The sequence below is a fragment of the Lepisma saccharinum genome, chromosome 4, assembly GCF_977018435.1.
Source record: "Lepisma saccharinum chromosome 4, izLepSacc3.1, whole genome shotgun sequence".
NCBI classification, from domain to species: domain Eukaryota; kingdom Metazoa; phylum Arthropoda; class Insecta; order Zygentoma; family Lepismatidae; genus Lepisma; species Lepisma saccharinum.
The window spans coordinates 28,169,876-28,184,274 of NC_139232.1; the positions used below are offsets into that span (position 1 = coordinate 28,169,876).

Below are 14,399 nucleotides of genomic sequence, written 5' to 3' on the forward strand. Positions count from 1 at the left end.
TTCTGTAGTACAGTATTGCTGTGGAACATGTCAAGTCCTTGGATTCTGTCACACCTATTCTAATACAATTAATATCACAAGTACCATTACAAGGCACGCACTGCATAAAATCATAATTCCAAGCGATGGAATGGAGTAATTATTTTTCCACGATTCCATATCATACAAAAAATTATACTGCAATTGGAGCTTCAGCAGTTCGGGACTGTGCAATATATTGTCTACAAATGTAGGAAAAATAATATTGTACGGGTTGCAAACAAAACTCCCAAAGCTTATGTATTTCAGGTTTCTTAAATTTGAAACAGAATCCAAACTGTCTGGAAGTTCATAAAAGTGAAGCCATTCTACAAGCGGGTCTATCTCAGCTTTTGCATGATATATTTGAGCAAGAGGTGATGTGTTTATAATATTTGTTGGTATAGAGGTTTGTTCTGAGTACAATTATATCTTATTAATTATGAACAGCTCTGCTGCATGTTGTGATGATGAATATCTAGTCCCTAAACCTAACAGAGCTGTGCAGTGATGTTGTTATTGGGAACAGGATTCAAATCCTACACAGATACAGATTCTTGCTGAGCTTAATAGGTGATTGTCATGGAAGATACTCAATATTTCTGCTGTTATTAGGTACAAAATTCAATTACACAGACACAGATATAAATAATAATGCATACAGAACTGTGGTTTCTATAAATCTATACTCAATATCCCTATACCTGACAGCTGTGCGGTGATGCTGTTATTGGGAACAAGATTCAAATCCCACACAGAAACAGATTTTTGCTGGGCTTAGAACTATTATGGATAGGTGATTGCCATGAAATAATATCCCTATACCTGACAGAGCTGTGCAGTGATGCTGTTATTGGGAACAATTTTAACAGAGCTGTGTTTTCCATAAATCTATACTCAATATCCCTATACCTGACAGAGCTGTGCAGTGATGCTGTTATTGGAACAGGATTCAAATATACAGATCCTTGCTAAACTTAGAACTATGCCATGAACAAAACTGTGCGGTGATATAATTATTGGGAACAAGCTTCAAATCCCCGCACAAATACAGATTCTTGCTGAGCTTAGAGTGAAGATACCAGTGATATAATTATTGGGAACAGGATTCAAATTTTGGAACTATTATGGATAGGTGATTACCATGAAGATACTCAATTTTTTTGTTATTAAGTACAAGATTCAATTATACAGATACAAAAATATTCATTACCAGAGCTGTGCGGTGATGTTGTTATTGGGAACAGGATTCAAATCCTACACAGATACAGAGCCTTGGAATTATTATGGATAGGTGATTGCCATGAAGATAGATACTCAATATCCCTATACATGACAGAGCTGTGCAATAATGTTATTATTGGGAATTGGAACTTAGGTACAAGATTCCATTACACAAATACAGACACGGAAATAATATCTAGATAATATTTTTTAACAGAGCTGTAGTTTCCATAAATTTATACTCAATATCCTATACCGTGCAGTGATGCTGTTATTGGGAACAAGCTTCAAATCTCACACAGATATAGAGTTTTGGAATTATTATAGATAAGTGATTGCCATGAAGATAGATATTCAATATCCTATTAGACACAAACACAGTATCAATAAATTTATAATATCTTTATATTTAATAGAACTATGCAGTGATGCTGTTATTGGGAACAGGATTCAAATCATGGATAGGTGATTGTCATGAGGATATATATTAGACACAGACACAGAAATAATATTTTCCATAAATCTATACTCAATATCCCTATACCTGACAGAGCTGTGCGGTTAATATTATTAGGAACAAGTTTTAAATCTTACACAGATATAGAGCGGAATTATTATGGATAGGTGATTGCCATGAGGATAGATACTCAATATCTCTGCTGTTATTGGACACAAACACAGAGAATGAAATAATATTTAATAACATAAATCTATACTCAATATCCCTATACCTAACAGAGCTGTGTAGTGATGCTGTTATTGGGAACAGGATTCAAATCATGGATAGGTGATTGCCATGAGGATAGATATTAGATATAGATATAGAAATAATATTTATCCATAAATCTATACTCAATATCCCTATATTTAATAGAGCTGTGTAGTGATGCTGTTATTGGGAACAGGATTCAAATCATGGATAGGTGATTGCCCTATACCTAACAAAGCTGTGCGGTGATATAATTATTGGGAACAGGATTCAAATCTTACACAGATACAGAGCGGAATTATTATGGATAGGTGATTGTCATGAAGATAGATATTAGACACAAATACAAACAGATACAGAGCCTTGCTGAGCTTGGAATTATTATAGATAGGTAATTGTCATAAAGAACACAGAGAATGAAATAATATCTAGTAAATAAATTTTTGTAAATCTATACTCAATATCCTTTTGACAGAGCTGTGCGGTCATAATGTTATTGGGAACAGGATTCAAATCATGTAGCTACAAAACTGGAACGTATTGAAACGTTTATAAAGGAACAATAGTGGAAAATATCAGAATCAGATTATTAGGGTATGTATTATTCACATCTTATCCATAACATATCAGCAAGGGTAAATAATATTTTCAAAGCAACCTACACAACACAGCTCTGTTAGAGATAGGGATTATGACAATAACAATATCAACAAGGCTCTATATCTATGTGTGAGATATGTACCTACACAACACAGCTCTGTTAGGGATTCATAACAATTCCATGCTGTAGAAATATCAGCAAGGCTCTATTAGATGTTATTTCCATAGTAATCACCTGTCCATAATAATTCCAAGCTCAGCAAGGCTCTGTATCTGTGTGGGATTTGTAATTGTTAGAGATAGGGATATTAAGTATAGAATTAATACTAAATATTATTTTATTTTCTGTGTCTGTATCTAATATCTATCTTCATGCCTTTCTATAATAATTCCAAGCTCAGTATTAAAGCTTCTTCCCAATAACAGCATCACCGCACAGCTCTATCAGGTATAGGAATATTGAGTATAGATTTATAAAATTTGTGTCTAATATCTATCTACATGGCAATCACCTATCTATAATAATTCCAAGCTCAGTATTAAAGCTTCTTCCCAATAACAGCATCACCACACAGCTCTGTCAGGTATAGGGTTATTGAGTATAGATTTATAAAATTTGTATCTAATATCTATCTTCATGACAATCACTTTTCCATAATAATTCTAAGCACAGCAAGGATTTGTATCTGTGTAGGATTTGAATGCTGTTCTCAATAACACACCTATCTATAATAATTCTAAGCTCAGCAAGGATTTGTATTTGTGTAGGATTTGAATCCTCTCAATAACAGCTTCACCGCACAGCTCTGTCAGGTATAGGGATATTGAGTATAGATTTATGGATAAATATTATTTACCTCTTCATGGCAATCACTTATCCATGATTTGAATCCTGTTCCCAATAACATTATGACCGCACAGCTCTGTCAAAAGGATATTGAGTATAGATTTACAAAAATTTATTTACTAGATATTATTTCATTCTCTGTGTTCTTTATGACAATTACCTATCTATAATAATTCCAAGCTCAGCAAGGCTCTGTATCTGTTTGTATTTGTGTCTAATATCTATCTTCATGACAATCACCTATCCATAATAATTCCGCTCTGTATCTGTGTAAGATTTGAATCCTGTTCCCAATAATTATATCACCGCACAGCTTTGTTAGGTATAGGGCAATCACCTATCCATGATTTGAATCCTGTTCCCAATAACAGCATCACTACACAGCTCTATTAAATATAGGGATATTGAGTATAGATTTATGGATAAATATTATTTCTATATCTATATCTAATATCTATCCTCATGGCAATCACCTATCCATGATTTGAATCCTGTTCCCAATAACAGCATCACTACACAGCTCTGTTAGGTATAGGGATATTGAGTATAGATTTATGTTATTAAATATTATTTCATTCTCTGTGTTTGTGTCCAATAACAGCAGAGATATTGAGTATCTATCCTCATGGCAATCACCTATCCATAATAATTCCGCTCTATATCTGTGTAAGATTTAAAACTTGTTCCTAATAATATTAACCGCACAGCTCTGTCAGGTATAGGGATATTGAGTATAGATTTATGGAAAATATTATTTCTGTGTCTGTGTCTAATATATATCCTCATGACAATCACCTATCCATGATTTGAATCCTGTTCCCAATAACAGCATCACTGCATAGTTCTATTAAATATAAAGATATTATAAATTTATTGATACTGTGTTTGTGTCTAATAGGATATTGAATATCTATCTTCATGGCAATCACTTATCTATAATAATTCCAAAACTCTATATCTGTGTGAGATTTGAAGCTTGTTCCCAATAACAGCATCACTGCACGGTATAGGATATTGAGTATAAATTTATGGAAACTACAGCTCTGTTAAAAAATATTATCTAGATATTATTTCCGTGTCTGTATTTGTGTAATTGAATCTTGTACCTAAGTTCCAATTCCCAATAATAACATTATTGCACAGCTCTGTCATGTATAGGGATATTGAGTATCTATCTTCATGGCAATCACCTATCCATAATAATTCCAAGGCTCTGTATCTGTGTAGGATTTGAATCCTGTTCCCAATAACAACATCACCGCACAGCTCTGGTAATGAATATTTTTGTATCTGTATAATTGAATCTTGTACTTAATAACAAAAAAATTGAGTATCTTCATGGTAATCACCTATCCATAATAGTTCCAAAATTTGAATCCTGTTCCCAATAATTATATCACTGGTATCTTCACTCTAAGCTCAGCAAGAATCTGTATTTGTGCGGGGATTTGAAGCTTGTTCCCAATAATTATATCACCGCACAGTTTTGTTCATGGCATAGTTCTAAGTTTAGCAAGGATCTGTATATTTGAATCCTGTTCCAATAACAGCATCACTGCACAGCTCTGTCAGGTATAGGGATATTGAGTATAGATTTATGGAAAACACAGCTCTGTTAAAATTGTTCCCAATAACAGCATCACTGCACAGCTCTGTCAGGTATAGGGATATTATTTCATGGCAATCACCTATCCATAATAGTTCTAAGCCCAGCAAAAATCTGTTTCTGTGTGGGATTTGAATCTTGTTCCCAATAACAGCATCACCGCACAGCTGTCAGGTATAGGGATATTGAGTATAGATTTATAGAAACCACAGTTCTGTATGCATTATTATTTATATCTGTGTCTGTGTAATTGAATTTTGTACCTAATAACAGCAGAAATATTGAGTATCTTCCATGACAATCACCTATTAAGCTCAGCAAGAATCTGTATCTGTGTAGGATTTGAATCCTGTTCCCAATAACAACATCACTGCACAGCTCTGTTAGGTTTAGGGACTAGATATTCATCATCACAACATGCAGCAGAGCTGTTCATAATTAATAAGATATAATTGTACTCAGAACAAACCTCTATACCAACAAATATTATAAACACATCACCTCTTGCTCAAATATATCATGCAAAAGCTGAGATAGACCCGCTTGTAGAATGGCTTCACTTTTATGAACTTCCAGACAGTTTGGATTCTGTTTCAAATTTAAGAAACCTGAAATACATAAGCTTTGGGAGTTTTGTTTGCAACCCGTACAATATTATTTTTCCTATATTTGTAGACAATATATTGCACAGTCCCGAACTGCTGAAGCTCCAATTGCAGTATAATTTTTTGTATGATATGGAATCGTGGAAAAATAATTACTCCATTCCATCGCTTGGAATTATGATTTTATGCAGTGCGTGCCTTGTAATGGTACTTGTGATATTAATTGTATTAGAATAGGTGTGACAGAATCCAAGGACTTGACATGTTCCACAGCAATACTGTACTACAGAATCAATGCTGATCTTAAAAACAACATATTCCCACTCAAGGAACTTGAAATTGTTAGCAAAAAAAATATTTTGTGTAAAAACTCTAATTATTTAAGTCCATCTTGTATTGAATAAGCCAGAATTGATATTGTTTTTAAGCAGGTACATAATCAACTCATTAAAATATAAACCAGAATTTACATCCAATTTTCCTGCCTCATCAAGTATGGAAATTGTTGTATCCCATGTTATGTCATCAACAGGCCACCTGCTGTTTGTATAAATTCTATGATCATGGAAAAATTTGTAAAACCTAAATTTTTCTAAACTTGAAGTACTTTTTGTAAAAAAAGCAACATATTTTCCCCAATAACAATGCAACAGGTATGCATCAATTCTATGCCAGTATGTATTGGATTCAAAATCATCATATTCAGAACCCAATTCTATGCTCACATACCCAAACCCAACATCACTGTCAAGTACCCATCTTGCCTCTGTTTCATTTTGCACTTTAAAAAAATCATACTCTGATAGATTTTCGAATTTTTCCCTAAAACAATCCAACAGGTGGTCTGATTTTATATATCTTGCAATGTTTCTTCTTTCAAAATATGTTTGCATGTTCAGGTATCTATATTTCCTGGAAGATATTATTCTGATTGTTTTTTAACATTGAAACATTTGGTAAATATTTACTGCTGTTGAAATAGCCCAGCCTAACATGTAATATTGTTTGCAGGTTGATTCAAGATGCAAAAATATTTCCAGATACATCAAATCCAAATCTCTTGTTCCTGAATTTAAATTGAGATTCTCAAAATTGTAAAATATATTGTGTGCTCCATGATGTTCACATAATTTGTGGAGAGCCTGTTTCTGGAGCATAGGATAAAGCTCCTGGTCTACAAAATTACAAAATTTGGCCTTGCAATCTAAGTTATACAGGGCAATCACACAAATATTTCCAATCAATTTTGTTTGGAAATATTGATGACTGTGCAGAAGAAGTATCTATATGTTCATATGTGAAGTATTTCATGCTATATTCTCTATGGCATTTGGGGCATATTTTTGTGACTATTCTGCTTTTATCTGGACTACAATTCTTTTGGTGTTTAACCCAATTGGGGCTGGATATTTATATACAATTTCCTGGGGTTCAAATCAAAATTCTATACTTAATAAATAAATATCAGTTGAGTTCAGCACTGTGCTTTGTATATTTAGTGTGTGTATGTGTGTGTATGTGTGTTGATATTTTTGGTATTGGTATTTATATACAATTTCTTGGGGTTCAAATCAAAACTCTATGCTGGATAAAAAATATCAGTTGGGTTCAGCACTGTACTTTGTGTGTGTGTGTATGTGTGTATACACTTAATATTTTTGGCTTTGGTATTTATATAAAATTTCTTGGGAATCAAATCAAAATTCTATGCTTAATAAAAAATATCAGTTGGGTTCAGTACAGACAAAAAAAACTGCATAGCTCTATGTCAATTAGTTCTTGAGATTTTGTATTTAGGAACCACTTTGGCGGGAATAAAACTGCCCGGGCAGGGAATATTAATCCCACAGCTCCGCAGGGCGAGAATCTGAGAAACTGCCCCGAATATTGATCCCACAACTCCACGGCGCGGGAATCTGAGAAACTGCCCCGAGTATTGATCCGTGCAGAGGAACTGGCCGTGCTTTTTTTCAGCGGCCTTCAGAGGCACTGACCTAGCACAAATACCTGCACAGACATGCATGTCCCAGAAGGCACTGACCTAATGCCATGTATATTGATTTTATATAACAACTTAGACAGATATAGGCCTGACTCTAAATATGAATAGATTACAACAAACAAGCTGGATGTAACAAATATCAGATTTTGTATAAAAAAATGCAAAATATCCCAGTTTCAATTCAATCCATTTATCTGAATCGAAGAAACCAACAATTCACATATCCCCATATCATTGTATGCTTGCCCTATTAGTACCTCTTTTGCTGTTGTGCTCAATTAATTTTCACTAATTGGCAATTTTCTTGAAGAGGCCTAATAGAACAAGATACGGCGGTATGAGAAATATGTGAATTAAAGATATTTTAGCAATATACGACGTCTTAAGAAAGGCATATTCGGCTCCAAAGTACTTTGTCTAATGCTTACTACCATTCCCTATTACTGGCAAAAAGAGTTAAAAATATTGACATATTGAAAAAAATTGACTTGTTCCCAAGTGTTCACCGAGTTCAGACATTTGCACATAGATGGCCCTGTTGTTGTTGCTTATCAAATATATATATTTTTTTGGAATATCTCTAAAACAGGCAAATTTTGTTTACTGTTTTCTACAATTGGCAATACTGACATGTATTACACACCAGATGAATTCAAAGCACAGAGGCCCATGTTTGTAATCAACACCTCAAAAAGAAAACAGGTTGTGGTGAATGACAGGACAAACATTAAAATTATCTGTGAATTCCATGAGGCATTACCTGATGACACTATATGTAGTGTTATTCTCAAAGGTGAAAAATCATATGTTTATGATGTAAGAAATGAGAGAGTCACAGAACAATTCTAGAGGGGTCTCTGCATATTGCATTGTCTTAGTACTAGATATGCAAGATGAGCCTGGTGTCCAATTGAACTTAGACCGGAAGTAAACCGGAAGTGGACCGGAAGTAAATATGTGTGGGTGTGGGTGTGTGTGGGTGTGTGTGGGTGTAGGTGGGTGTGGGTGTGTGTGGGTGTGGGTTTTATAAGCATCTTGGCTTAATTTTAAGTGTGGCCAAAAAAAATATCAAGAGGGGCATATTTTTGACAGGTTTATGGACAACAATCTCACAGAAGTGCCTTTTGTAAGTGTAAACAAATCAATCTGAGGGGGTTCATACTTTCTCATGGAATCCATGAGGGCTTTTTTACAAAAATCTTGGATTAGACGGGGTTCCACACTTGAGCAAAAAGCTCATATGGGCATGTTGAGCTTGTTTTAAGTATAGCCAAATCTGCTTGAGGGGGGTTCATACTTTCTTGAGTTTATATTATAGCAAATACAACTACAAGTAATTACAAAAATGACAAATTACCTAGGTATAATAAAAAATGAGTGTCAATTATTGCATGAGTGTCATTCACTAAACCTTAAGAAAAATATTAATGTAGCATAAATGCTTTTTTTGTTTGTTTGTTTATATATGTGCAGTTACATAATTAGTTAAGGTGAAGTTTCCCTTTAATATAGCACCCTGCCACTAGGCACATTTAAGAGTTAGATTCCCAGGGTTGGATATCTAAGATCTGAATTTTTCCAGCCTTGTCCTTGCATAAAGCAGCTCTGGGGATCAACCAGCCTCAAATCAATGGGTAGCTCTAGGAGGTAAAGGCAGCCAGAGAGTGGTAGTGATCATATCATCTCTAAAATGGCCGAGATCGAGAATGTGTAGAGGCCCTACAGAATAATTATAATAATTACAATAATTACCACCATTACCAACCAATTGTACACTGTTACATGCATCAATGACATATCGGAACACACATCCCAAAGGGGGCCTGATAGGCCTACTACATCAATTTTGCCGCTAATGTACGCAGGGTGGCTACTCTAGGACCATAAAAAAATTCAAGTATATTTCCCGGTTTTCAAGGTGAACTTTTCAAAAATTCAAGGGCACAAGCAGGTGTTTGCTATAATTTTAAACTAAGGTTTTACTGTCTCTTACCACCCACACAAATATTTATATTAACAATATATGGTCTGTGCGATTCCAATGACTCCAATAATTTTAATTCAATTCAAATGAATGGTACATATATATAATTTAAGGTGCGGAGTTTACATTTGTCATTTCACATAGCTACTCAGACTATAAATACATCTACAAACACAAGTCACAAATGTGGTACTTGTTTACTATCCTTCGGACACATTCATTTATTTTTACAGAAGAAACTACTTAACGTAATAAGTTCCTGTACCATTGTCGAACATCGGGAAGGTGTTTTGTGTGATGTGGGAATGTTTCATAGCTGAAATTCATGTTGTTCGTTGAAAATTAATTCTCCGACGGAGAATAGCTAGCCCCACGAACCATTGGCGCGTGGATAGGTTAGTTCTGTTAGGTTAGGAAACATAGTTAAAATTTGGTGTCGTGTTAGTATCAGGATCTAGAAATTGGAAATAATTGTGAACCATTGGCGCTAGCCCCACGAACCATTGGCACGTGGTTAGGTTAGTTCTGTTAGGTTAGAAAACATAGTTAAAATTTGGTGTCGTGTTAGTATCAGGATCTAGAAACTGGAAATAATTGCGAACCATTGGCGCTAGCCCCACGAACCATTGGCGCGTGGTTAGGTTAGTTCGTCTCAGGCAAGCGAAAAGGCCTATCAGAAAGACGTACTGGTAATGTGAAAAATTGCAATTAATTTCATCAAAACAACGTTGATACACCTTCAGGAACGCGAAGCAGATACGTAAGTACGAATGTCAAAAATTGACGAAACAAAAAAATTAGAGGTGTCCGAAGGATAGTAAATTTTTACCAAGATATTTTATCTTGCAATAATCTTCCGTCCATCAGATAGATTGTTCTGCAAAGGACACTAACAAAGCAAATAGATTGAGAGAATTCTGTTTTATTTTCCACGCAGCTCTCTTTTCCTTCCTTGATAAAAATAAAATCTAAACTGTGAAAAACTTGTCTCAGGTCATTAATAAATATGTATAAATTCAATGGAATCGGGATTATAAAAAGTTAAAATTTTTCACGTCTACGGAGAAAAATTCAAGCAGAATTCACATACAATTTCCAGAGCCAATAATTCCCGGAATTCCCAGTGAGTAGCCACCCTGGTACAGTATCTTTATGATTCTATGAACAAAAGTAACATATTAATAGAAAAAATCAGTTGAAAAGTCGAAAAACAAGAGGTGGTGGGAATGGCAGCAACACTTCCATAGAGATTGACACTGTGTGTATGAACACTACCTGCTATGATGGTACTATTTCAATATAGCTGCCCTGAAGCCCATCAAAAAGTAAACTAAACCCTTTTCGGTATGAATTTACGGTAACGGTTCCGATTGTTTTATGATTTCTCCTAGCACAAAGACTAATTATCGTAGAATTTTGGAAATCATTGTCACACAAAATTTGAACCTTCCTTAAAGTAATGATCAGTTTGGACTCGAAAAAAGTTATTTATGTTGAAAAAAAACGGAGCGATTTTACAATACCGGGAATTTCTCTATTTTGTTTGAAATTCGGCATACTCACTAATTTTGGCCCCCTAATCATGAATCTGCAGTTAAAATTTGGCGCTCACACGTGGAAATAGCAAAATAATCTAAATTAAGTTTTTATTTCCGCACCCTCGATTTCCAAATTTCCCACCGATTTCGGGTTCCGCCACTGGGGTAATTGACCGGCCCCGCCTCTGCTCCGGCTCCCCGGCTTTCTCTATAGAGTCCCTGTTAAAGGCATGTTAGAAATTGGCCGGATTCAACTGCCCCCAAATATGCGCCAAATTTATACATGAGCGCCAAATTTTAAGTGTAGATTCGTGATTACAAGGCCCAAATTAGTAAGTATCCCAAATTTCAAACAAATTGGATAAATTCCCTATATTGTTAAATTATACCAAAATAACAACTTGAAAATTACCTTACACACTTCTCATAGACAAGATATTCTCCGTCAACAAACGACAGTAAATATTGTAGAAGCGTGGGAATGAATGTAGAAGTAAATCGGAACCTTAGCAGAATGCATTTAGGGACTTTATTTTAATGCTAAGGGAATCAAACCTAACCTGCCTAGCCTAACCATAAAAGCATATATTTAACAAAACCTTAAGTAATCGCTAAAACTCCACAGTATGTGTTAACAGACATACATCGAAATCGAACCATGTAAAAATTGCATTCCTAGCATGATGAAATTGCAATAAAACAAAAGGAACTTGGGCCGAATTTTTATTTGCATAACTTTTAAATCTGTGCCCCCTACAGGTGCCCTTGGTCGTCAATGTTTGCTTCCTTGCCTCCTCCTAGAATTGACTTCCGTCGAAGGTTGGGGGGGGGGGGCAATGCCCACTCTTTGGTTGCGCCAGTGGACATACATAAATCATTTAATTATTTTACAGAATAAGTCTTGTACACCTGTCTTGTATACAATCTGCTCACCAAGAGCTAATGCCTACGACTACTTGGTGACTTTAAATTACTGTTACAGCATTGGCACTTTTGACTAATATATTGGATCTTTATGTTATTCATAATATCTAAACTTTTACCGTATCACTTCTGCCTGACAGCCATAAGAACAAATTCTCTGTAGATATAACACCATTCAGTATGTCCTTCAACATTACAGCCATCTTTTCTGTCACTACCAAAGTAAATACCAAATTCATAAGTTGCAGATTTATGCAATTCTATTTAAATCAATGCATTTCAATTCATATCTTTACAACTAATGAAGTTTAAATAACGTTCTAAAATTATGTTTTACATAAAACCTACCGATGTGCACGAAAGAAAATTGCATTAGTTTTCAAGTCGTTTAAAAACAGCTGAGAGGAGCAAATAATTCCCGCGCTTTCTGTTCCGGTTCGTCCGTACGGTTGTGGTTTGTATTGTGAATTTTCTTTGAAAATTTATTTTCGCTTGCGCTCTGTGATTTAATATCATTGTACGAATTGCGATAAAGAAAAGTAAGAACTTGTGTAAGTAAGTTGATACGTACTTCTTAGAGCGTATGTAATACTATTAAAACGGCGAATTTATTATTGTAAGAAACCAAGATGCCGAAGAGATTATGCCCATTTGTTGGGGATTTATTGCCTCAGCACAAAATTTATGTGACTGACAAAGAGCTATATAACAGAGGTATAACTATGGAAGGCCAGAGAAAGCAGATCTATGGTGAGTTACTAGAAATAAAATTAACATTTGAATATTTTTTTTAGCTGTCCAAAGAGGTGCATTCAGATAATAGCTGGATCAATTACATTAGAGGCTACTTTTTTCCATTAAGTCCTTTCACTATTTGTGTTTATATTTTGCTCTCCGGTAACACTTTACTATACCTGAGACAGATTTCTTCAAATTTACAGGAGAAAGTACTTACGCAAATCATTTTCTGTAGCGTTGTTGATGTTCGGGAATGTAATTTTGATTCATTTTAATGCGAATGCATGTGGTTTTGTACGAAAATCTATTTCCGACGTGCTATTGCTGCTGCCGCCATTTGCTTCCTGCATGAGAGCACAATACGCTCTCGTATTGTCCGTATATGCTAAATTGAACGAAAGGAGTGCTAATGGAACCAAACCTAACAGGCCTAACCTAACCTAGTAGGCATACCTCATCCCCGTGATGGTTTGTGGGGCTATCGTGAATTTTTGGGCTAACGTCAATGGTTTTTCTGGCTCAAGGAACGTTCAACGGTAAGCTATCGCCATGTTGTGTGGAAATAAACAACAGTAAGTACTCGTAAATGTAAGAAATATACATTACTTTCCTAACAAATTCAATTATTTCACCTAAATAAGTGTTCCGGAATGCAGAATAGTACGTTAGCAATGTAAAAAAGTGCGAAAGAAATGATTCCCAGGTGTCTCAGGTATAGTAAAGTAGTACCCTTTATTCCACTTTATGCTCAGATAGGAAAATCAATTCTGGACATGGCAACATGTTAGAGCAGAATCCGAACCACTGCTATATACATCCAATGGAGCATTCCACTCCCCCATCAGGGAGGCCTAGGACATTTGAATGGTCAGAAAGCTGGGCTCAGACAATTGGCACAAGTTCCGATTGTTAAATCTAAATTTATCATGGTATGCAGGTATGTTTTACATGGTTCGATTGCTAATTATATCTGTTAACACATATTTCAGATTGTTTTATGATTTTTTTTTCAAATTTGGTAACAGTATGGTATAGTGAAAACACATTTCACTTGTTTATTTCCTAATTATTTACATTTGTACTTATACCTGCCGCAAAATTAGTTTGGTATTGAGAGCTGAAGGAACACGGGACACGGTGTTGCCATATCGTGCAGTACGGTACGCAGTGCAGCCGTCTGGCGCTGTGTCGAGGAAAACGTGTTATGAAAAGGAACAACAATAATGAAATGTATTATTGTTATTGTCATTGTTTTTCGAGGAAACCGGGATTCATTTACGTGTTATGAAAATGAACAACAATGGTGAAATGTGTTATTGTTTTCTCTCTTCAATTTCATATCCCTTACAACATGAACGAACTAACGAAACGAGCATTTTTTACAGGTTATCTTTTAAATCCACTCTGAAAATATTGAATATATACATGCAATAACCATTTCTTCCCGATGTCGCCGTTCAAGTCTGCCCATCTTTGAATTATACCGCAACTGAAGTGTACAAAGGTCCAGCTGTTGGGGCCAGTGGCGGATTACCAATTAGGCCCACTAGGCACGTGCCTAGGGGCGGCAACTCTTGGGGGTGGCAAATCTTTTTTCCAGAATA

General features: G+C 35.3%; 2 protein-coding genes across 2 annotated transcripts in view; one reads left to right on the top strand and one right to left on the bottom strand.

Moving 5' to 3' along the window:
- The window catches only part of dlt (codanin-1 like protein dlt), a 123,349-nt gene extending 111,085 nt beyond the window's left edge, over nt 1-12,264 (bottom strand). Inside the window, exon 1 of the mRNA XM_083120371.1 lies at nt 12,177-12,264. Within this exon, the coding sequence (XP_082976497.1) occupies nt 12,177-12,260 (84 nt within the window). The 5' untranslated portion in view covers nt 12,261-12,264. The remainder of the gene's footprint in view (nt 1-12,176) is intronic.
- A 222-nt stretch (nt 12,265-12,486) lies between these two features.
- LOC145986401 (apoptosis regulatory protein Siva-like) overlaps nt 12,487-14,399 on the top strand; it is a 35,088-nt gene continuing 33,175 nt past the window's right edge. The window contains exon 1 of the mRNA XM_083120372.1: nt 12,487-12,807. Within this exon, the coding sequence (XP_082976498.1) occupies nt 12,687-12,807 (121 nt within the window). The 5' untranslated portion in view covers nt 12,487-12,686. The remainder of the gene's footprint in view (nt 12,808-14,399) is intronic.